This window comes from Beta vulgaris, chromosome 5, assembly GCF_026745355.1.
Source record: "Beta vulgaris subsp. vulgaris cultivar EL10 chromosome 5, EL10.2, whole genome shotgun sequence".
Taxonomy (NCBI): Eukaryota; Viridiplantae; Streptophyta; class Magnoliopsida; order Caryophyllales; family Amaranthaceae; genus Beta; species Beta vulgaris.
In genome coordinates, this window is record NC_079206.1 from 46,743,302 (window position 1) to 46,767,871 (window position 24,570).

The 24,570-nt window shown below is 39.9% G+C and overlaps 2 protein-coding genes across 2 annotated transcripts; both read left to right on the forward strand.

Annotated features, from left to right (window-relative positions):
- The first annotated feature begins 3,354 nt into the window (after positions 1–3,354).
- Positions 3,355–15,192, forward strand: LOC109136543 (uncharacterized). Its single transcript, XM_019252722.1, has 10 exons — positions 3,355–3,445; positions 11,526–11,825; positions 11,949–12,038; positions 12,341–12,483; positions 12,541–12,745; positions 13,092–13,809; positions 13,924–13,945; positions 14,150–14,232; positions 14,443–14,667; positions 14,940–15,192. Exons 1-10 carry the CDS (start codon positions 3,355–3,357, stop codon positions 15,190–15,192), a joined length of 2,130 nt encoding a protein of 709 aa, XP_019108267.1.
- A 244-nt stretch (positions 15,193–15,436) lies between these two features.
- LOC104908041 (uncharacterized) lies at positions 15,437–16,186 on the forward strand. Its single transcript, XM_010697092.1, has one exon. The coding sequence runs from the start codon at positions 15,437–15,439 to the stop codon at positions 16,184–16,186; it is 750 nt and encodes a 249-aa protein (XP_010695394.1).
- Positions 16,187–24,570: the final 8,384 nt, after the last annotated feature.

Here is a 24,570-nt window from a genome sequence, read left to right on the forward strand (position 1 = left end):
GTGGCGGTCGGTTACTTTACGAATTGAGTAGAGGCTGCACCTTTGGCATCCATCACTGATAAACAAGTCCAACAATTCATCTGGCAAATATCTAATCAGTCGATTTAGTGTCCCTCGAATCCTCATCTTAGATAATGGTCGTCAATTCAACAGCGGCCCATTCGAGAATACTGCTTCAAGTTCGGCATCGAAACCAGGTTCCATGCTGTTAGTCAACCTCAGACTAATGGACAAGCAGAAGCGGCTAACAAAATTGTCCTAAAAGGACTAAAGACGATGCTCGAAGGGGATAAGGGCTCATGGATCGATGACATCAATGGTATCCTCTGGTGAACAAGAACAACTATCCGGGAAGCCACTCGCCACTCACCATTCAACTTGGTGCACGGTAGTGAAGATATCCTACCTGTCGAGGTGGGCATCCCATCGCCTAAGATAACATTTTATGACCACGAGGGCAACGAGGGAGAGAAGAAAATCAACCTCGACCTCTTACCAGAAACTCAAGGCACTGCCCTCCTGAAAGCCATATCCTACAAACTTAAACGTACCCGGCTATTCAACTGTCGAGTCAAGCATCGACCCTTCTAGATCAATGACTGGGTCTTAAGGAAATTTGAGGCCACCGTTCGAGAGCCTAGGTTGGGCAAATTACAACCTAATTGGGAAGGCCCCTACAGAGTCACTTCAATGGTCCGCCCCGACACTTACCGCCTCGAGGATTAGGAAGGCAGACCACTCCCTCGACCATGGAATGCGGATAACCTCCGTAAGCTTTATGTCTAAAGTTGGTCCCTCAAGCTTAGGGGTATACTACATTAGGTTAAAGATTAAATCTTGACTCTTTTGTAACTTTTATAAATTTTATGAGTCACTGACTCTTCTTGCATCGATTCTTAAAGCTTTCTAAGAGTCACTTGCCCTATTTTTTGGCATTGATTTATAGCCCATTAATTCTCAGTTTAGATGAGCAGTAAGTCAAAGTTAGCTATTGTAAAGTTACTTAGTGAATGATCATCAAAGAGTTGTGTGTCGAGTCTTTATTTAAAAACATACAAATTGGTAAAAGCTCAAAGCCACAAATATGAAGACAACAAAATGCAAAGAATCGAGTTTTATTCCATTAATTGAGATACAAGCTATCGAAGTCGCTGCATTACAAGTTGAAGAGAAAGTCTAAATTAAGCACGAAAGCTTGAGGGTTCAAAATTAGCCCTGGCAGAAGACAGAAGAAAAGAAAGAAAAACCTGAAGAAAATAAGGAAGAGCCTAGATAGAAAAAGGAGGAGCAGGAGAGAACAAGGAAGAACCTGGCTTATCCCTCGAGGTTCCCAAGGGCAGGAACCTAGCCCTCGACCTGAGGGGCCTCACGAGCCCTCCATCTTCTTGGGAGAGTTCCTTAACACCTTCCTCGACTTTATCCCGGGAGAGGCTAGGGGCGATCCTCTCCAGCACTGCTCACACCTTCTGAAAGGCCTCAACATGGCCTATCTCGGAGGCTTGTAGGGATCGACAATCGCCTCTCGGCACTCCCGAGACTTGGCGATAGCCTCCTCAAAGGCCTCTTGGGCCTTCTTGATATCCTCCATGGCCTCCGAAAGCCGCATCTCAACTAATCGAAGGCGGTTGACGAAGGCGGACCTTTTGTCCCCGGACATCTCGACTGTTAAGGTCCCCGCAGCTATCCCTGGCTTGACCTTCGAGCCAGGGCCGATACCCTAATCCATAGCTGGCACGAAGGACGAAAGTTAGCATTAAAATGCCAAAAGAAATTACAAAGGAACTAATGAAAAGGATTTACCTCGACCAAGGTTGCTTTAACTGCCTCGACGTCTTGCCCATCAGGGGTCAGGCAAGCCTTCTCATCAGCCTCAATCATGAGGTGCTCCAAGGCCTTGTCAAACCTCTAGGCCATTTCAGACCTCGAGAGGGATTGCAAAGGTACCTTGGTTGACTCCTCGGACCAAGGCCTCTTCTGTGAAGCCTGAGCAATGACTACCGCCGAGGCGACCACCACGGGAGGCTCGTCTAGCTTAACCTCCATCGGCTCCGGCTTGGGAGCCAAAACAGTTGAAGTCAACCCCATTCCTTCAGATGGGGGTGGGACCTCGAGCTTCACCTTGGAAGCATCTGTCACTGCCCTCGAGGGGGTAGAAGCGCTCAAACTAGACTTAGCCAGTTGGCGACGCTTGACCGCTCGAAGCGCCTCAGCAGTAATCAGGGATTGAGACATCGTCGTTCGAGTTGAAGTAAGACAAATCGAGAGTCGAGTTGGAGAAGAGAGAGAAAAGAAGAGAAATGAATTATGAGTTATGAAGAGGTTTTCATCCGTAGTTATAAGAAAATTTGCAATTCCCAAAGATGCATTAAATTTGACCCACATAGTGGGCCACATGTGTCAAAAAACCCAACAAGTGCTTCACGCGCTAAGCGCCCACATAACCCAGGGCACAGACAGGAGCATCAAAGGATCTCGAAGAATCGCCAAGACTCGACTATGTTGCATCTCGAAGGACTATAAAATAAGCAACGGGAAAGAAGTAAAAAGAGTGGCTGAGCCAAAAGAATCCATTCATTGAGGTAAGAGATTTACATCCTAAAAAGTCATTCAAGGCGGAAGGCTAATTACAAAGCAAAAGGCAAAAGGCGGAAGGCCAAGTGAGCCAAAAAAGATCATGCTGAACTGCTCAAAGACCCGCTGCTCGAGGTATTAGAGGCCTCTTCGGTTTCCTCAGCTTCTTGTTCATCATCCTCGCTGTTAGAGGAAGCAGGAGAACTCGAGTTGTGTTGCTCCCTGGGATCATCGTCGCCAGCCACCTCTCCTCCACCAGCGTTTGGTACTTCCTCATCCAAAAGGCCTTCGATGTCCAGAGCATCGTCGACCTCAAGCTCTGCATCGACCATCGAGTTATATTCCGCTTCAACCTTACTGCAATCAACCGAAGGATGCACCTTCCCCAGAGCCTCTCGAAGCCTGACCATAATCTTTCGAGTAGCGACCTCGGCTCCCAGCAGTCCCATGTCGGTGGCAAAATCTTTGCCCTCCCTGGAATCCTTCCACTCCTTGATGATAAGATTTTTGGTGCACTTAACATTGTCCCTATGGCTTACACCACCTTGGAGCTTTTGGTCTAAAACAGCCTTATCTTCGGACCATTGCTTCCTCTCGATCTCGAAGTCTTTGTTAAGTTGTTTGATTTCAAGTTCTCAATCTAAGGCAAGCTTGGTCTGCTCCTCCAACTCCTCTCGAAACTTCCAGGAGCCTGAGTGTGTCGATGGCTCATCATGGCCATCCGGATCAAGTGCTGAAATAAAGAAACAGTTAGCAACAAATCAGCTTGAAATAAAATAAGTAATGATTGAGGCTTACATCAATCCAGGTAGAGTGAAGAAGTTCGACTTCCTCCTCTTCAGTAAGGTCCCAGATGACATGGATATCCGTCACAGTGAGGAAGCGCTTCACTGCTGAGTAAAAAAAAAGCAGCCTTCTCTATACTCGACCTCTCTGTGAATGGAAGCACGGTGGGTGCCGAGTCTAGGGTCTTCCCTTTCTTAGGGATTGACGAATCGCCCCCTCGAGGGGGTGGGATTTCCCCAGCCTCTCGAGTCTCCGTCGATTTCCCCTTCAATGGAGGAGCAACTACTTTAGAAACTTCTCTTCTGTCATCACTCCCTCGAGGAGTAACAATGGCATAGGCGGTGGGGGATCGGGTCTTCGGCCTCTTTGAAGGATCCTACAGCAGTAGGAGTCAATGATTGAAGCAAGGAAAAGGCTAAGCAAGGAAAGCATATATGTTACCTTTGGGGCTCGAGGTACTCGAGTATCCCCTCTCGATAGCTTCTGTCGAATCTAGTCATGCACCCGTTGATTCGTCATTAAACGCTTCTACATCTCTTCGTCGAGTTCCTGGCGAGCAATAACTGCAAAACAAAAGAAACAAGTCAGTGGCCAAATTTGAAAAAGGACGGTCGAATACCTAAACATCAAAATCCCGACCTTGGGGATAGGCAGGACTCAACCCAATTGCTGATAGGAAGTGCTCGTTACTCAGATCCTCCGCAGAAGAATTCCAATGCTAGGGGACCTTCTTTCGGTCACCTGTGTCGATAATGGTGAGACACCGATCTGTTCAAACCCATATTCAGGCCCTCGAGAAGAGGAACGACAGGAAAATCCCATTGTTCGGCCCGGTACACGTACATAAACTCCGTTCGGAAATGTTGTTGATTCGAGGGCATTGTTCCCACGATTTTGTAAGGGCAACAGACCTGGAAGGTCCACCACCCTTCCCCACTCGAGGTAGCAGACATAACAACGAGCTTCATCATATTCTGCCACATCGTCAAGGAGGGTTCTACACCCATCATATTGCAAATAGCCAAGAAGCATACCATCGAGCCTATGCTATTAGGCATAAGTTGGCAAAAGGCCAGACCGTATGAGTAAAGCACCTCGACTATAAAGGGATGCAGATGGAACCTTAGTCCCAGCTTGAGATAAGCTTTATAAAGAAATATACAGCCCGTCGGGGGGTGTAGACGGTCTCCGTAGGTTCTGGTACATATAGTGCGTAGGGGTGCTTAATCCATTAAGAGTTTTCAAGAAATCGAAGGTTATCCGTCAGATTGTCCATGAAAGGACCTCGAACATGGAAGTACGCTATTTCCCTAGGCAGAGGTTAAGTCCCTTTGTCCTTGCTGCTCACGCTTGGGGTAAGAGAATAATCCTCACTGCTCCCCTCCATTACTCGAATAACCTGACTATCGAGAAGATCATCTAAGTAACTCCTAATGGACCGGGGTCGAGCAATGGTGACAAATTGTCGGGGGTTATTTAATTCTTCCCCCCCATTAGAAAGTACATAAATATCGACGCTCGAGTACGGTAGGGCATCGAGCACTTGAGAGGGGTTAGGATAGTCGAACTCCTTGAGCTTGACACCACAGGAACCCCATTAATTAAAACCCCATCGAACAATGGTTCCAGTAGGGGAGGAGGGGTCCCCAAGTAAGATGATGAACCCCCGGTATCCTTTCACAGAGGGCACCATCCAGAAGGGCCCATCTAAAAGATAAATAAAGAAGTGAAAGAAAAAGGTCATAACTTGATTAGAAGGCTCTCGAGATCCTCCTTCGATTCGAAGTGCAACTATCGACCTTTCGCACTCTCGAAATTGTATAAATAGAGAAAATACGAGTCTCAAAAGGATCAAAATGTGCAATGGGACAAAAATAAAGTACTTTCTTCCCCTTTTATATACTGCCTGAAAAGGACGGTTAACATCCGACGGGCTCAAAAGGTTCTCGAAAAGCATTAAAATTGGGCCTCACGGCAGGCCTAAATTCACCAGCTGCCCAGGTCAGTCCACTCAGACTCCTTGATCTTGACTAAAATTCAACTGAGCCCAACGACGAGGCGCAACAGTACCACCCAGATCGAGTGAAGGATACCTCGGGGTCATCATAACCACTAAGGTCGACGACCGTCAAGTGCAACGGCTCTACAACCCCTCGAGTTGCTTGGGGCTCATTAGTCCCCGGATAACCTCGAGCAAGGTCCATAGACCCCTCGAGTTGCTTGGGGCTCATTAACCCTTGGTAACCTCCAGTGGGTTCCATCGACCCCTCGAAGTGCTTGGGGATTGTTAGCCCCCGGGTAACCTCGAGCGAGGTCCATCGACCCCTCGAGTTGCTTGGGGCTCATTAACCACTAGGTAACCTCGAGCGGGGTCCATCGACCCCTCGAGTTGCTTGGGGCTCATTAGCCCCTAGCTAACCTCGAGCAAGGTCCATCGACCCCTCAAGTTGCTTGGGGCTCATTATCCTATGGGTAACCTCGAGCGACGTCCATTGATACCTCGAGTTGCTTGGGGCTCATTAGCCTCTGGGAAACCTCGAGCGAGGTCCATCAACCCCTCTAGTTGCTTGGGGCTCATTAGCTCCCGAGAAACCTCGAGCGAGGTCCATCCACCCCTCGAGTTGCTTGGGGATCGTTATCCCCTTGATAACCTCGAGCGGAGTCCATCAAGCCCTCTAGTTGCTTGGGGCTCATTAGGCCCTAGGAAACCTCGTGCGAGGTCCATCCACCCCTCGAGTTTCGTGGGGCTCATTAGCCCTTGGGTAACCTCAAGAAAAGTATCAGCCTCTTGAAGCTTTACATCTGTCGAGACACCCAAGGCAAAGCGCTCCTCGACATCAAGATTCATCGGCCCTCAAATAACCTTGGTCAAAGCTTTAGCTCTCCCTAATTTATTTCGAACTCGATCGAGGTGCCACCCTCTCGAGGTCCGATGCCCTCGAGGTGAACAGACCAACAAGCCCCCAAGGGCAATTCAGTAACTTCTGCAAAACATGTGGCTTCAAGAGCGCTCTCTTCCACATATTTTGCGTAAAGCTAATGATTGGGCCCAATAAATCCTTAGTGGTCCCCGCATATTCAATAGGCTTATGCCAGCATGGCAAGCCCTCAGTGGGTCTCATCCATCTCGGATCTTGTGCTAACCTGGCAGGACATTTTCACACATTTCAACGCCTATAAATAGGGAACAGATCCCCATTTATTGAGGTAATGAATTATAGACAAACTACTTCACACTTACCAATTAAACACATCAACTAACTTGATCGTTAGAGGGGCGATCTCGGATCCATCCTCCGTCTTAGAAGTTTAACCCGAAACAAGTACTATGTTTTTAGGGTTTACTTTTACTCTTTTAGTAATGTAAGTATGATGCTACTATCACTATGTACTGTGATCCATATTGTTTGTTTTCGTAATATTTGGCAATAATAGTGATATATATTTAGCTTTTCTCTCATGTGTGTTTCTAATGTTTATTTTTATCTTGTATCTATAGGTCACAAACTACTGCTTGGTTGTCGAAGATTGATGCTATTTGAGTAGAGTAAGCCTTAGGTTAGTCGATAAAATTTTGGTTTGAACAAATATATAACTCCAAATCCTCAAAATTCTCACACAACATCAATTCAATATGATCATTGTAAATTCAAAAACTCACAACACGTCTCAGTAAAAGAACAACCAATTCAAAAATCATATTAGATGTTCACAAACTCATAACACATCTCAATAAAAGAACAACAAATTCAAAAATCCGATCAAATCTCACTAATATGTTTCATACAATAAGGTAATTTAACTTTTACAAAAAAGAACTGACCTTGGGTGGTCCATGCTTCCGGTGAGGAGCAGTTGTCGACAAGATTGTGGCTTCGTCCACCAGAGGTGGCATATTGCACGAGTAGGAGGAGGATGAGGGTAGGTTGGCACGTTGCACAAGGAGGAGGAGAGTGGGTCGGTGCGTCACACGAGGAGGAGGGTGGGTAGGTGCATCACCACTAATGGCTCTTGCACGCTGCTGTAGACTCGCAGTGGAGTGGGGAGATGTTTGCGTTGTTGTGTATGTAGGTCGAAGGTAGCTTAGTCTCTTAACATGTTTTTGCTATATTTAATTTAACTTTTTTTTGTTGTATATAACACACCCCTTAAAAAGAAACTACTATTTAAGGAAAATGTATCACTCAAATAAGAACAAAGGGGAGTAGAGATGGCTAGCAATACGGGCCAATCCAGCCCAGCACGCCTCGTGGGTCGTGTGGATTGAGCCAGCGGAAAGCCCGGTCTACCTCACCTCGAACCATGAAATTGGTGGGTGGATCCGAATTTTGTGAACCCAATCCACGAAAGTCCACTATTAAAACCGCCCAACCCGATCCACGAAAACGATCTAGCTCGACCCATGAACCGAACTAGCCCAAACGCAAGTAATTATTCAACCAAATTGTGTATATTTTTATCAAATTGTATACATTTAATCAAATTACACATATTATAATTTAATCAAATTCAAAAATAATGAAAATTTTCATTTTTGTCAATAATTATATATATTTTATTTATTTTTAAAGGTTTTACGTAACAAATGAATAATTTTAATAATTCCATAGTTTTGGAAAAAGTTAAAAATAAAATTTCTCATGTCGGACCGTAAGCCTGGTACAGCCCACCAGGCTCACGAATCGTTCACCGAATGGAAAAACTGATAACCGATTGGTGTGGGCCAAAAAATTTCAACTCATGAACCAGCCCACCCAAATTGTGAATTTTACAGTCCGATCCTTGATGGTGAAATCTTAACTCGGCCCGCTAGGAGTTGCGGACTGACCCGCACCAGTGGCAATCTCTGAAAGAGAGTAGTAATAGTAGGCATGTTAAAGGATTGTGCCATCTCTCATCCAGATTGGTTGTACAACTTGCAGTTCTGTCATATCACGAATTCAAACTGCAACTGTTGGCACGGAATATCTAACAGCAGAAATGGTCAATAGTAAATGACAAAGACGACATTCATTGGTTTCAAGTCAGGAGCTAAAGACAAAAGGTGCTAGTAATGTCTCTGAAGTTGGATTATACTTTGTCTTTGCCACACATTAACTTTATCCCAGTTAAGATATTAGAAACAGCTTCTTAAATCTTATGCTCGTGAATGTACGTGAACTATGATTACTATATGGGTGCAAGTATGACTACTATATGGGTGAAGTATGATTACTATATGGTTCAGTTGTTATTTATACCCTCCCTTCTGCAAGATTATGCCTTGCTAGCTACATGACTTTGACGTTCAGCCTTCAAGCTCATGAACTCACGACTCATTTATAGTTCAGGTTGTAGGTACTCCTATTGTCCCAAAAAGAATTACCACTAACTCTTCTAGTATAAATTTATACAAAAGTGAATAATTAGAAAGGAAAGAAGTGGCTAAGGCTATATTTGAGAAATAAAACTGATCGAAATAGAGTTGAAACTAATAAGGTAGGTGAAAATTTTAACACCTTAAATTAAGATGGTATATTTGATATCAACTTCATTTCAGTCAATTTTTTAGCCTAAATTGTATATAAACTCTTACCCCTCAATCACGACTATTTATTTTAGGTGATATAGTGTTCGTTTGGTTGACAAGAATTTAGTTAGGCAATGAAAACTCCCATGATTTTCTCATTTGGGAAGTGGTTTGGTTGACAGGAAGTTGATAAAATGGGTGCAATGAAAATTCTTTGGTTGAAATTCCCACAGAATGTGGGAATTTAATTACCGATCCCTCCCTTGGTCAATCAAAATTCATGAAAATTGCAAATTTCTTGATGTCAACCAAACAAATTTAGGTCATTTTCTAGGAATCACACAAGGAAAGTAATTTTTTAGGAAATGAAACTTCCTAGAGAAATTAAATATTCATGTATACCAAAAGAATTAATTTTTTATCACCTAATCATTTAAGGAGTTATGTGTTGCCAAATAAAACCTAAATATATGTAATTTAGAACTAATACAAGCCTAATATTTTGCTTCCTTGTTCAAATTAAAGAAGAACCAATTGGTCTTATGGGCAGTGTTATCTGAGTTGGTCCCTGTCGAATCTGGACCTATGCGTTCATAACGGCTATTAGCGTTTGCTTGTATAACAATGGCATTATGGTAATTGATGACAACAAAACGCTATATATCTAGACTAACAAGACTTTTATTTACTTTAGTCATTATTACTAGTTTTGTCCTTGTAGGTACTACTTTAATTTATTTGATTCGTTTCATAACATTCGCTACATTTTCCATTGTGAGAAGTTTCACATTACTTGATACACTTTCTTTTTGAGCAATAAACTCTCTCTATCTCTCTCCTCCTCTCACATAAGTCCCTTTCTTTTTACTCTCTACCTCTCTGTTCTCCAAAATTTCCAAGGAATCCGTGAATTGAAAAATGTAACGAGTAATATAAAATAGAGGAAATATTTATATTCTACTTTGATCCTTGCATATGCTAATATGTATGCTACTTTATTTCTGAAATATACTGCTTTAATTTATGCATAGACTATATATTATTGAAAAGGCTTTATTATAATGTTGAGGCAACATCTTTTGGCATTATTTACCACAATACCATAGACATAGACGCTTGCAAAGCGCCGTTTACAACGACCTAAACCACTTTTTCCCTCAAATATGGGTTCATTAAGCGTAGAACAGTCAGTTTGGTTAATGAACTGATGGTTAAACGAGACAAACTCAAATTTGAACAGAACTAAAATAAACTAGGAGTAATTATAACTGAAAGTAACTGACAAATGCTGAACTAAAATTGAAATAAACTGTAAATGAAAAACCAAAACTAAACTGCAACTGAATTGAAACAAATTGTAACTGAAAAAAATGTGAAAAACTAAAAAGTTGATTAATCAACAGAGCTGAACTAAACTGAATTTTTAACTGAATTAACTGAACTAATTCAAACTGAAACTAAAACAAAATTAATATCGATATAAACTGAAACTGTTTTAAACTGTTTGTTAACTGTACTCGAATCGAATTCAAATATTACCCAAATTCATGATAGTACTCCAATTCACATACAGATTTTATCCTGATAATTTCTACTAGTACTTGAATTCATGACATATAACTTAGTTTCTTGATAATTTTCAACTATGTCATTTTAACTAATTTTACACTTCAAATCAAATTTACATTTTACCTAACTTTATGATATACTCTAACATGATAATTTTATTATTAATGTATAAATTTATGATATTACAACTATATGAAACTGAAACTTTTAATAAATATATATATATATGTAGTTGCAAAAGTTAATGTAGAAAAAAATAAAATAATTAGTCAGTGTTGATGGTTTGATTTCTCAAAACACTACAAGAAAAACTAGATTTAGCGACCAACCTAAGTAGTCACTAAAACAGGTAAATCAATCGCTAAATTGAGTTAGCAACCGTCGGATCAATTTATGGTTAGTCGCTAAAAGGCTAGTCGCAAAATGATTGTTCAATAAGTACTTTGAATCATTTGAGTATAACTGACACCCATGCTTGGTTGATTGAAGTTTAAGATAATTGAAGGCATATTACAACAATTAGCTTATTGACTTATATCAATAAATTGATTTAATCCAATATCATCATACATTATTCTTATGCAATAAAAATTGTTTGAATTTTTTTAATGTTTAGATCGATGTATTCACATAACTTTCATCTAATTAATAACCTAATATCAACTAATCAACTTGTTTCACTTCAGTATTTGTATTCAAAATAGATAAAGCTTAATCAAGGTTCACTTGGATGGATCAATGCTAATTTCAATTGCTTTATTAGCTTACATTGATAAATCATGTAATCCAATATCACCTTGTTTGAGTTTAATTAGATATCTGAGTTTCAAAATAAACGTAACTTATAAACGATTCAGCAAATTGGAGTGTCTTTATCTTGATATAGGCTATCGATTCATATTGATACAATAATCTAATAATCCGATACTAACTTGTTTCACTTTCATATTATGTTTCGAATTCAAAATGGAGCATTTTAATCTTCAATTATCTTATCGGCCGGCTTATATTGATATATTCATTTAGTCTAGTATCAATGTCTTTCCGTTTGTAAAAACCTACTATTAAACCCTCCTTGGCGCACGATAAGGTGATAAGGCTATTGTACGCCGGTGTCGGTTATGGGCCCGAAAAAGAAATCTTCTGGGCCGACGAGTAGCATCGTCGACTCTGGGAGAGGTCAGAATAGCTGAGCAACAGGAAAAATCTCAACTTTTGCACGAGAAAGAGAAGGAGTCCAATAGAACAATATCAAGAGAGGAGGCAGAGATAACTCCGGTGGAGTTGGAACCTAGTGTTGAAGGACCAGGAGAAGATCAATCTAAGCATCAGGAAGCTGCTAAGCAAAAATGGAAGGGATTTACATCTTCCACTCGCATTTTTGAAAAAGGTATGGGTTTGAAATTTGTTGCCCCTTCCATTATCAATGGTGGTCTTGTTGCAAAGCTTGATAAAGGTGAAGTAGAAAAAATGGGTGAATGCTGGTAGAATGCAATTGTGGTGTATGTGGTAGGGCAGAACCCCACTTTGACAACTATTAATCATTATGTTGCTGCTAATTGGAGTCTAATGGAGGAGCCAATGATCTATAAACATGAGGAAGGTTTCTTTCTTATTAAACTAAATACCAGGGAGGAGAGAGACAACATTTTGTACTCTGGGCCTCATTTGTTCTTTGGGAAACCTATGATTGTTAAACCTTGGAGTGCAAACTTTAATTTCCATACATAAATCCTAAAAGTGATACCTATATGGGTGAAGTTTCCTAACCTTCCTCTCAACTGTTGGGGGGGGGGGAGGATTCTCTTAGTAAGATAGGAAGTGTCTTGGGGATTCCTTTATATGCTGATGATTGTACAAGCAAGTGTTTGAGAGTGTCTTTTGCTAGAGTTCTAATTGAAATAGATGTGATGCAAGATATTCCTAAGGAGATTGAAGTGGAGGATCCCTATGGTGTTGTCTTTAAGCAGAATGTGATGTTTGACTGGCTTCCTCCCTTCTGTAAGAAATGCCAGAAGGTGGGGTATAACTGTGTAGCTCAAGGTCAGGTTAAAGCTACTGATATTATTGTGCCGTGATGGGTGGTAAAGCAAAAATCTCAACAGGTGCAAGATCCAGTTACTAAGGATGTTATCCCTAGTATACCTAGTACTCATGAAGAAGTTGGGCCTAGTGTTCCTATAAGGCTTGAGGAGGTAAATGCAGTTATTGGTGATGCAGTTACCCCTACTTCTACTCCTAGTAGTGTTCAAGAGAAAGATCCAGAAGAGGGGGTGTGGAAGATGGTTACTAGAAAGCATAAAGATAAAGGTAAGAGTGTGATGTAGAGTGGGCTACAGTTGCAATTCGGCTCAAGGTTACCTGGGGGCGCTAGGGTGCCTAACCCTTATTTATCTTAATGATTGTTACTACATGGAATGTCAGGGGCATGAATGATCCCCTGAAGCTGAAGGAAATTTAGTATTTCCTCATGTCTCATAAAGTGATATTTGTGCCTTGCTGGAAACTAGAGTAAGAGCTCATAACGGCTTTAAAATTCAGAGAACATTTGGCAAGGAGTGGCAATGGATTTGTAATTATGATCACTCGAATAAAGGGAGAATCTGGTTAGGGTGGTTAATAGGAGAAGCTAAAGTTATAATTCAATTTGTTTCAGAGCAGGTGGTTATTGCTGAGGTGCAAGATGGAGCTGGAGTGTTCATGTTTCATATGGTTACAGTTTATGGTCTTCACTCAGTTGCTGGTAGGAAGAGTCTTTGGACTGAAATGACAAGATTTGTTGCTGGTCAGACTCAGCCTTGTATTATGATGGGGGATTTTAATGCTGTATGCAATGCTATGGATAGAATGAATGGAGTAGATGTTTCTGAAGCAGAAACTATAGACTTCAACAACTTTTTGATGGATAACCAGCTCTTGGAAGCCCCCTCTTGTGGACATTTCTACTCTTGGAATATTAAGGGTGTAGGGCGGGATACGGTTTCTAGTAGAATTGACAGGGCAATTGTTAATAGTGATTGGATTAATCACTTCTTTGATGTTGTGATTCACTACCTTGAGTCTAGTGTTTCTAATCACACTCCTCTTCTGTTTGATACTGGGGGTGGTCAAAGCCAAAGAGGTAAACCTTTTAGATTCATGAATTTCCTAGCAGATCAAGAAGGTTTTATTGAAGTAGTTCAAGAGGACTGGAATTCTACCTCTAGTCCTCATAAAATGAAAAGTGTTTGGGTTAAACTGAAAGCTGACAAGGCAGCTTTGAAAAGTTTTCACTCTAAAAGCTTTTCTAAGGCTCACTTCGAAGTGGAAGAATTAAGGAAAAAGTTGGCTGCTATGCAGGCTTTGCCTGAGATGGAATATGCAACTGAAATACAGTAGGAGGAAAAGTTGTTCCTAGATCAGCTTAGGAAGTGGTCTGGAATTGAAGAGAGTATTTTGCATCAGAAAGCAAGGATTCATTGGCTTACCTTGGGGGACTCCAAGTCCAGGTTTTTCTTCACTGCAGTTAAGGTGAGAACTGCAAGAAATAAGATTGCAGTGCTTCATAATGATTAGGGTGAGAGGTTGACTGATGCATATGAGATTTAGGAGGAAATTACAAGATTTTATAACAACCTTCTTGGCTCAAGAGCTGAGCAGCTGGAGGGCATTGAGCTAAGGGTTCTGAGAGAGGGGCCTAGATTGAAACCTGAAGATTGTTGCTTACTAATGCAGGAAGTTACCACATCAGATATTGATACAGCTCTTGCTTCCATTGATGATGCAAAGGCCCCTGGGTTGGATGGGTTCAATGGAGTGTTTTTCAACAAAGCTTGACATGTAATTAAGGAAGATGTTTATGCTGCCGTGCTAGAGTTTTTTTTACCAAGCCTAACTTTATAAACCAGTTAATTGTACTACTATTAGACTGATTCCTAAGATGGATAATACTTTTATGCAAAAGATTATAAGCCTATTGCCTGCTGCTCTATTATCTACAAATTGATTTCTAAAATCTTGACTCATAGGCTCCAGAAGGTTATTACCACAGTTGTGAGTTGCTCTCAAACAGGCTTTATCACAGGCAGACAAATTGTGGATAATATCTTATTGGCAACTGAGCTCATGAGAGGTTATAATAAGAGTCACATGTCTTCTAGATGTGTTATCAAAGTGGACATCAAGAAAGCTTATGATTCAGTAGAATGGGTGTTTTTGGAGAGTATGCTTAAGGAATTAGGGTATCCTGAAAGGTTTAAGGAATCAGGGTTTAGGATTATGGCTTGAGTGAAGTCTGTATCTTATTCTATCCTTTTGAATGGGATTCCTGCCAACCCTTTTGATGCTATGAAAGGTTTAAGGCAAGGGGACTCTGTGTCCCCTTTTCTTTTTGCCTTGAGTATGGAATGCTTAAGTAGATGTTTGGGTGATATGACTAAAAACCCTGACTTTAACTTTCATCCAAAGTGTGAAAGGATTGGGCTAACTCATCTAATGTTTGCTGATGATCTGACATGTTTGCTAGAGCAGATCACAGTTCATTAGATAAGATTATGGAAGCTTTTCATAAGTTCTCAAGGGCCTCTGGTCTTGAAGCTAGCAATGAGAGGAGTTGTATCTACTTCTCAGGGATTCATCAAGGTGTGGCTAATCTTATTGTTGAAGGGATCCATATGCCTATTGGTCTACTTCCTTTCAAGTATTTAGGGGTACCATTGGCAGCAAAAAAACTTTCATTCTCTCAGTGTAAATACACTGATCGACAGGATTACATATAGAGCTCAAGGTTGGATGGTGCATCTACTGTCATATGATGGTAGGCTTCAATTGGTGAAAACAATACTTGGTAGCATGCAAAACTACTGGGGGCAAATTTTTCCTCTTCCAAAGAAGCTGATTAAAGCAGTGGAGAACATCTGTAGAAAATTCTAGTGGACTGGGGGGCTAGAAGCGAAAAAAGCTCCAGTTGCTTGGTCTTTCATCCAGCAGCCCAAGATTACAGGGGGCTTAAATGTAATCAACATGGTGCTATGGAATAAAGCAGCACTTCTGAAGCAACTTTGGGCTTTTTATTTTAAACAAGATAAGCTGTGGGTGCGTTGGGTTCATGCGTACTATATTAACAGAGGTGCCATTGATACTGTTACTATTAACAGTAACACTTCTTGGCTATTGAGGAAAATTCTAGATTCCAGGGAGTTGCTGAGGGATATTTGTGGTTGGGAGGAAGTGAGCAATACTCAGAAATTCAGTATTAAGAAAGCCTACAATCATCTGCAAGAGGGGTTTGATAGAGTCAGTTGGAGAAGACTCATCTGTAATAATCAAGCTACCCCTAAAAGTAAATTCATTTTATGGATGGCTCTTCTAAATAGGCTGGCAACTACAGATAGAATCAGCAAGTGGAAAAGAGATTGTAACACCTTGTGTAAACTGTGTGGTGTTCAAGAAGAAAGTGTGCAACACTTATTTTTTGAATGTGAATATAGTAAGTCTATCTGGAATGCAGTTCTACAATACATTGAGTTATCTCCTGTTAATACTGCAGTTGGTGAGCTGAGGAGGGTTGTTCAGAAGGCCAGGAGTAAGAGAAGTAAAGACAAGTTGTTTGTGATGCTTTATACTGAAAGTCTGTATGCTATTTGGCTTCAGCGAAATAGTAAACATTCTAAGGATTCTATTCTGAGTCCCCATGCTGTCATCAAGGAAGTAATTTTCAAAGTTGCCTGTAATTGTAATGAGAATGATAGGTGTAGGTTGTTGTTGGTCTAGTTGATTGAGAGTTTGGTGGCTGGAGGCGGGTTGGTGCTCCTTCCACTTTAGGTTGTAACCCCACTTTTTTTTTGTTATCAATAACAACTTTGAACCAAAAAAAAAATGTCTTTCCGTTTGGCTTAGATGTATGAGTTTAAAAAGTTGATTATAACTGGTTAACAATTAACTTAAATGGAGTATTATTATCTTGATTTATCTTATCGATTTACATTGATACATTAATTTAATAATCCAATATCAAATTGTTTCACTCCAATATTATTTTTCAAAGTAAAAATGGATACAACTTAATCTTACTTTAAAAGCACCATAATTATCTTCAATTACTCTTAGCGACTTACGTTAATACATTCATCAAATCTAATATCAATTTCTTTCAGTTTGGCTAAGATGTATAAATTTCAAATTGAATATAACTTGTTAACGATTAGCTTAAATGGAGTATTATTATCTTGATTTAACTTATTGATTCATGTGGATACCTCGATCTAATCCTATATTAATTTATTTTATGTCGATTATATGATTTTAGTTTTCAGATGCATATAACATAATGACAAGTATAGTTATAGTAAGCCATTGTAGGTATCTTAAGACATTGATCTGATTGGATTTTTTAAAAATGTTTAACTCGTCTTTCGATGAAGTTTATAAAAATTTATACTAATACGATACATCCTTTTTAACCAAACATGATGTGATTTGCATACAAATAAAAATTTGAATATTGACTCATATAAAATTGTGTTATTCCGAATTGTAGAATAGATCAATAAAATACACATATATCGATGTCACTTTCATACACGTTTTTGGGAAGTACAACTATTTTTTACCAAGGCAAGAGCTGAACTACACTTATTTGCCACATTAATTGTAACCAAATCGGGAAAACATTTGGCCAAGACCTGACACGAAGTTTCATTTTTCTCGAATAAATACAAGAACGTGACTAACTTCTACCTGAACCGATGCGATTATTGTTGAACTTATGTGACTAACAACTGAAATATTTTGAAAATAAGCATAAGGTGTTTTAACTGAAATATTGTTAACATTGGTTGGTTTAATTGTTTGGGTGAAACTAATTTAAAATGCAACTGAACTGAACTAAAACTTGAAAGAAAAATAACAGAATTAAACTGGACTGAAAAGTTTGTTAACGGAAGTGAACTGAACTATTAATAATTTTAACTGCTGTAAACTGAACTGATATGAATTGAATTGATTGGGTATAAGCATAAGTGAACTATTGAACTGACTTGACACCTCTAGTTAAGCCTAATTTCAAATATTTTCTCACTACCGAAGCCCTAGTTACTCACGAATCTCTACTTCCAAAATCTTATAAATGAACAAACCTTGGCCAACCCATATTAGAAAGCAACGAAAAATATTCCCCCACCCCATAATAGTCTGAACACTCTTATTATATGTTTGTCCCAAATTAGTTTGAACACTTTTATTTTTCGTATGGTTTCATCATTAGTATATTATTTCTTTACATTCATTTGGCTCACACTCCACCTTTATTAATAAAATACCCACCAACTTCTATTCCATTTACTTCTCGAATAAAATAACATTTGATAACCAAAAATCAACTTATCACCATAGACTCGTGTCAAATTTTTCAAAGACGGAGGAAGTAATACCCCAAATAAAATAAGGACTAATTACGAATTGATGCCAACATTACCAGGAGTGAATATTGTTAATTAGACACGGGTATTTCAACACTAACTAAGCTCTACAGGTGTTGTTGATAGGCATAACGCTTGCCTAGTGCATGGCTGATGACAATATTCCTAAATCACTTTTACTCTGGCCTAATGTTTTTAGGGGTCGTTTAGTTCAATATATGAAATGGAAAGGGAATGGATACAAATATAGGAGGGAGAAGGTAACAAAAATGGTTTTCTTTATTGAGTGTTTGATTCAAGTCAAGTGATGGAAATAAAGGGTAACTATTACCTTCAAGTAATGGATTTTGTTACTTGAGGGGGAGGGCAAGGAAACAAATTAAGGGAATCCATTACCATCAAGTAATGGTAAGGGATTAATGTGGGGTTAAACCAAACAAGAAGAAAGAGAATCAGTAATTGATTCCGTTTCTTGAAACCCAAAAATAAGGAACCAAAAGACCCCTTAATGTGATTCATAAGGTTTGTCTATTTTATGCATGACCTAGGGAGGCCCATGTAATGCACAAAGGCTACACATACATTCGGTGTATGTGGGCCACACATACATTAGATGTATGTGTCACTACTAAAATTTATACCTTTTGTATGTGTTACTACTAAAACGTATATTATTACTAAAAATATTACAAACTTATAATATTTCAACAAGTAATTTTGTTTTTTAATGATTTGTTCTTTATCTTTGTTTAAAAACTCTGTTTTATGAAATTTTCTTTGTTTAGATTTGTATTAATCCTTTTTCTAAAACTAAAAAAAAGGAATTGTCACTAGTAGAATAAATGCCTATTGCTGCGGTAATTAAGTGGCCTATTGCGATGATTTTTCACCGCGCAGCAATAGGTAATTAAAATATTGCTGCGGTTTAAAACCGCAGCAATATCTGAACATATTGCTGCGGTTTCTGAACAAAACCGCAGCAGTACGTTTATTTTTTATTAAAAAAGTACAATGTATTGCTGCGGTTTTGGCTAGAAACCGCAGCAATAGCTTGACCTATTGTTGCAGTTGTTTCCCAAACATGGTACAGGTAACAAAAATATATTTTTTGCTTAGCATTTCGCAATTAAATTTGAAAGGTAAAACCATGCAACTAACCCATCCACTCTTCACCAAATTTGCAGACAAACTCAAGATGAATTGACATGAATCTCATTAATATACAAAGGTAAAAAAACTAGTTACAACTTAATGACTAATTACAAAAATTATAATAAAAACAAAAATATATTAGAAAATAAAGAAACTGATCTCAAAAATAAAAAAAAATAAAAACAAAAACAAAATATTTTTTTTTTTGGAAGTTAAGTAATATTAAAGCTCCACAAAACAAACAAACTAAGATTGCCTAAGCAATCAGCTGCCTAACTGGACATTCCCAGTATTTACAAATTTTCCACCCAGTGTCTATCTCTGTCACTCACTTTGTTGCTAAGAACTTGCAAGCATCTATGCTTAATACTATATTTTATTTGCTGTACAACATAATCTATCATATTAACAGTATGATCCCAATATGCTTGATTTCTATTTTTCCATATACTGTGGATAGCAGCAACAATCGTAGCTAAGATTACTTGTCTCTGTACTCTGGTGCTTTTGTATCTGGTTGTCACCCACCTGCACATGATATTCATATTCCTTCCTCTCCATGGCACATTAAGCCATTCTATCAACTTGTTCATGCAATGTTTACTGAAATGACAGTCAAACATTAGATGTTCCACACTTTCTGTCATGTTTCCACAGACAACACAAGTATCATCTTGGCTTATCTGCATCACTTTTAGTCTGGCTTTGGTTTTAAGCCTGTTCTGCATTACTAGCCACTGAATAAACCTGTGCTTAGGCTGAGAGTATCTGTTCCAGACACTCCTACACCATTGTAGTTTCCCTCCATTGCTTCGAAGTTTCTGGTAGTGTTTGCTTATGCTGAAGCTGGCTTCTCTCATCCATTGATCCCCTTGTAATCTGGCACACAACTCCTTTTTTGCATTCTTGATATACTTCCAAGCCCAACTTGCTGTATTTGGAGCTTCATAAGTACTCCAAGGCTAGTCCTTGACATACATCTCACTAACCCATTTGACCCACAAGTTATCTTTTTTTTGAGCCACATACGAAGCTAGCTTCCCCACTGCAATTAGGTTCCACAAGTAGGTATCTCTGAACCCAAGGCCCCCTGTTGCTTTGGTTTGACAAAGCTTGTCCCACTGCACAGCTCCAACCTTTGCATGATTATGCACTCCAGTCCAAAGAAAGCTTCTGCAAATGCTATTAATCTCTTTCAATACACTCTTAGGTAGTATAAAGAGCTGACCCCAATACACATGCATACTCATTAACACACTGTTAATGAGTTGACTCTGCTGCAAAGGACATATGTCTTGTACTCCAGAGCCTTATTCTACTTGTTATCTTTTCAATCATGGCCTGGCAATCTTTAGCTTTCAGCTTTGTGGTTGAAATGGGCACCCCTAAGTACCTGAAAGGCAGTTTCCCCATCTGAAAACCACTGATATCAGTTACCCTTTGTATCTCATTTTGCTGCATCCCTGCATAGTAATTGACCTCCAATCCAGATGCATGAGAAAACATCTCAAACCCTTACAGTAGTGTATAGATGGACCTAAATTCTCCTTTACAAAAGAGTAACACGTCATCAACAAAGCATAAGTGTGCCATTTTCATTTCTTTGCATTTCACATGGAATTGAAATCCTTCTTGATCCCCCACAAACTTCAAGATTCTGTCCAGGTAATCCAGTCCTAAAGCAAAAAGTAAAGGAGACATTGGGTCTCCTTGTCTCAGCCCACGTTGAGCCCCCAAAAAACCTACAGGAGATCCATTTACCATGATAGAAAATTTTGGGGTTGTAATGCAAGTCAGTATCTGCTGAACAAACCAATTAGGGAAACCCACACCTTCTAGCATCTGCTTAATGAACTACCAATTGACTGTATCATACGCTTTTTTCAGATCTAATTTCATCATACAGCAAGCTCTTGAAGATTTCCTACTGTACTGTTGCACTAGATCCTGACAAATCATTACATTGTGCAGTATACTCCTACCTGCAACAAAGGCTCCTTGACTAGGTGACACTATATCAGGGAGGATTCTATTCAGTTTTTCACTAATTAACTTAGTGATGCATTTATACAGAATAGAGCAACATGCTATGGGTCTATATTCAGTTACACTTGCAGGGCATGAAACCTTAGGCACTAATGTAAGTGTGGTAACATTAATTACCTTAAGTAATTTTCCTGTTTTGAAAAAATCAAGAATGGCTTAAGTTACTTCCTCTCCAATCACATCCCAGCTAGCTTTGAAGAAACAGCTATTGAACCCATCTGCCCCTGGGGCTTTCTCATCAAGGATGCTGAATATGACCCTCTTAACATCCTCTCTAGTGTATTGAGCATGTAATATTCTCAAGTGCTGTTCACTTAACATCTTGCCCCTTGCCATCAAGGTGTTAAGAACAGGTTGTTGTTGTTTCTTCTCAGCAAATAAGCTTTGATAGAAGTCTAAAAAAGCTTTATTTACACCTTCTGTTGTGTTAACCCATTCCCCATCTTGAGTATGAACAGCATGGATCCTATTTTGCATTCTCCTTGCTTTTATAGCTTGATAGAAGGTTTTGGTGTTCTCATCACCACATTTTAACCACTTCAGTTAGGCTTTTGTTGCAACATGGAGTAAGCATTCTTTTTTGCTGTTGAATGTTTCTCTCTTGCCATTTTCTCCATGATCTTCAGATTATCATTACAAGGATCAGAGTGCAGTTCATTCTGGGCCTCAGCTAACTCATCTCTTGCTATTATTTCCTCCTTTTCTATGTCCCCAAACCCTGATTTCTTCAATCTTTGCAGTCTAGTTTTTATATTCTTCATTTTCTCCACTACTCTAAACATGGGACACCCATGAATCACTTTGCTCCATTCAGTTCTCACCACATCTGACAGCTCAGTACTGGAACACCAAGCATAGGTGTGTGATCAAACTTACCTTCAGGCAGGAAGGTAGCTTCAACTAAATCAAATGTATCCAACCATGGGCTATTAACCAATACCCTGTCAATCCTAGAAAAAACTCTAGAATCCCCCTCCTGCTTGTTGGTCCAGGTGTAGAACCTGCCACTAGCTTTACTGTATGTCCTGCAATTTACACACTCTCATGCACTCAAGCATAGTGCCTATTTCAGATTGCCTCACAGTGCTTCCTAGTCTATCATCAACACTGGATATAGCATTAAAGTCCCCTAGTACTACCTAGGGCCCCTGGCAACTCCCAGTAAGAGCTTTAAGACCTTCCCACAGCTCATCCCTACTTTGGCTCTCATTAAAGCCATAAACAAAAGTACACCAAAAGTTGTTTTTTCCATGGCAAGGAACTACATGACAATGTACATACTGGCTTGTCATACTGACAATGTTCACCTGAAAAGATCCAGGCCACCATCCTACCATAATCCTACCATTGCCATGGTGACTATTATTATGAGTGAAGCACCACCCTGGGCATAAGTTTAAATACACTTTTCCCATATTGTGGGTCTTCACTTTGGTTTCAAGAAGGCTAAATAGTTTTATGTTATGAGAAGCTATAAACTGCCTCACTTCATTTTGCTTTCCCAAACTATTCAGCCCTCTTGTATTCCAGGCTAGTACATTATCCATTTGGCAAAGGGGTTGTCACCCCCTGCCCCTTCCATGTGTCCTTTTCCATCTCCTTTTCATTTCTCTGCACATTGGCACCCTCTTGCTCCTTTATCTTTTCCCTCCTGAACTTCCTGAGTCTCCTCTTCTGCTTCCAGCAAAGCACTGAAGTGATTATGAACTGGCACAATAGCCACCTCAGGGGTCTTCTCCACTCTCCTATCACCCACTAATTGAAATCCATCTTTATCCACTAACTTTTTTTGTTTAGGCACCCATACTTTCCTCCCTTCTCCTCTTCTGCATTCTTCCTCTTTGTGCTCAATTCCAGAGAACTTCTTACACACTGTAGGTCTCCATTCATATTCTATTGTCTGCTTCACCTCATTTCCATGTTCATTACAGAAAGCTATCACATCTGGTAGTTCCTGCTTCATCTGGACTTCTACCATCACCCTGGCATAGTTCAACTTATCTCTAGCCTTTGTAGCACCATCTACCTTCACAGGCTTTCCCACAGTACTTGCTATCTTGAATAAACTTCTTTCTCCCCAGTATTTAATTGCCAATCCAGTCATTTTAATCCATATGGGCACTGTTTCAACATTTGTTTTCTCCATTGGCATATCAGGGTCCCCATAGTCTAGTAACAAGAGGTTTTTCATCAAAAAACTGCATGCCATCATTACAAGCCTTCAGACTCGATTCTACACTATTAAATCGGATCAGGAAGATACCTCTCCCAACCATAGCTATCTTATCAATACCCATTTTCCCCGAAATTCTTTTAAAGTATCCTTCCATCACATTCAGTGGTGGGGTTGCCCCTAAAACATAGCTAATCACAACTGATGACCAATACTCTACTTCTTCCTGGATATCATCTACTTCAATAGTAATTACCGGGGTTTTTTTGTTTACCTGGACCTGCTCTACTTCATCCGCCCATGACATCCTCTGTGCTACATTTGGGTCTTTGGAGCCACTATTCATCACATTAAACCACTCCGAGAGTACGACTTTATCAGTTGATCCCTGCAACCTCTCTTCTAATGTCACTGATGTAGGCACCATCGTCATCCTTTCCACTTCCTCCTCTAGTTCTGCCAACTTATCCTCTGGAACAACTATCGGTTCAACACCCATAACCTCATCAATTGTTTTCATTTTCTTCCCCGGAGACGGTGATGAAGGACCATTGTTTTTCCCTTTTCCCTTTTGGGCACTCTTCCTAGCTCTCCCTCTTGCCATGGCTTTAGTATTACGCTAATGCTGAGAGAGAAAACCAATGGAACAGTGTTTCTAGAGAGAAGGTGGAGTTTCTCTCTCTATGCCCATTTAGAAAAACAAAATCTAAAACAAAAAGATCTACAAACAAAATAACAGATCTACAAAAACAAAAAAATAAAAAAATTCTAAAATAAAAAAACTTAATAACAAATCTGAACAAACGAAAAAAAGGAAAACAAACAAAAAAAACTATTCATGGCGCCGATAAACTGGATCTCGTCCTCGAACGAACGAACCGGATGGAGCGTGAAGACCACTAATCAGCGACGTATGGTGAACGAACGACGAGGAGAGCGAAGATGTTGCGCGAAGACCAGTAATCAGCGAAGAACTCTTGAGCCTCGACGAAATCACCAACGAACCGGAATCAGCGAGGAAAGAGGAACTGTTACAGGCGGCGGTCGAGGAACCGCTACAACCGGCGGTCGAGGAACCACTACAACCGGCGGTCTTGATGAAAGGCAACGCTACAGCCGGCGAAAGTGCGCGAAAGAGAAGGAGTGAGCGGAAAGAGGCGTGAGATCTGAAGGGTGAGAGGAAGAGGACAGAGAGAGGCGTGGAGTGAGAGTAGGCGTGAAATCTGAAGGGTGAGAATAAGAGAAGAAGTGAGAGAGGCGCGAGAATAAAACCCTAAGTGACAGCCTTGTCATGCCATTTATATTTAAAAAAATATATATTTTTTAATGATTTTTCTGTGGTTTTTATCAAGAACCGCAGCAATATG

Excerpts from the sequence above, each read along its gene's own strand:
- LOC109136543 (XM_019252722.1), top strand. The coding sequence starts at position 3,355 with ATGATTGAGGCTTACATCAATCCAGGTAGAGTGAAGAAGTTCGACTTC. Across the intron at positions 14,233-14,442 it reads TTGGATGGGTTCAATGGAGT|GCTCCAGAAGGTTATTACCA; the intron begins GTTTTTCAACAA and ends CTTGACTCATAG. Across the intron at positions 14,668-14,939 it reads GAATTAGGGTATCCTGAAAG|AGCAGATCACAGTTCATTAG; the intron begins GTTTAAGGAATC and ends CATGTTTGCTAG.
- LOC104908041 (XM_010697092.1), top strand. The coding sequence starts at position 15,437 with ATGGTGCTATGGAATAAAGCAGCACTTCTGAAGCAACTTTGGGCTTTT.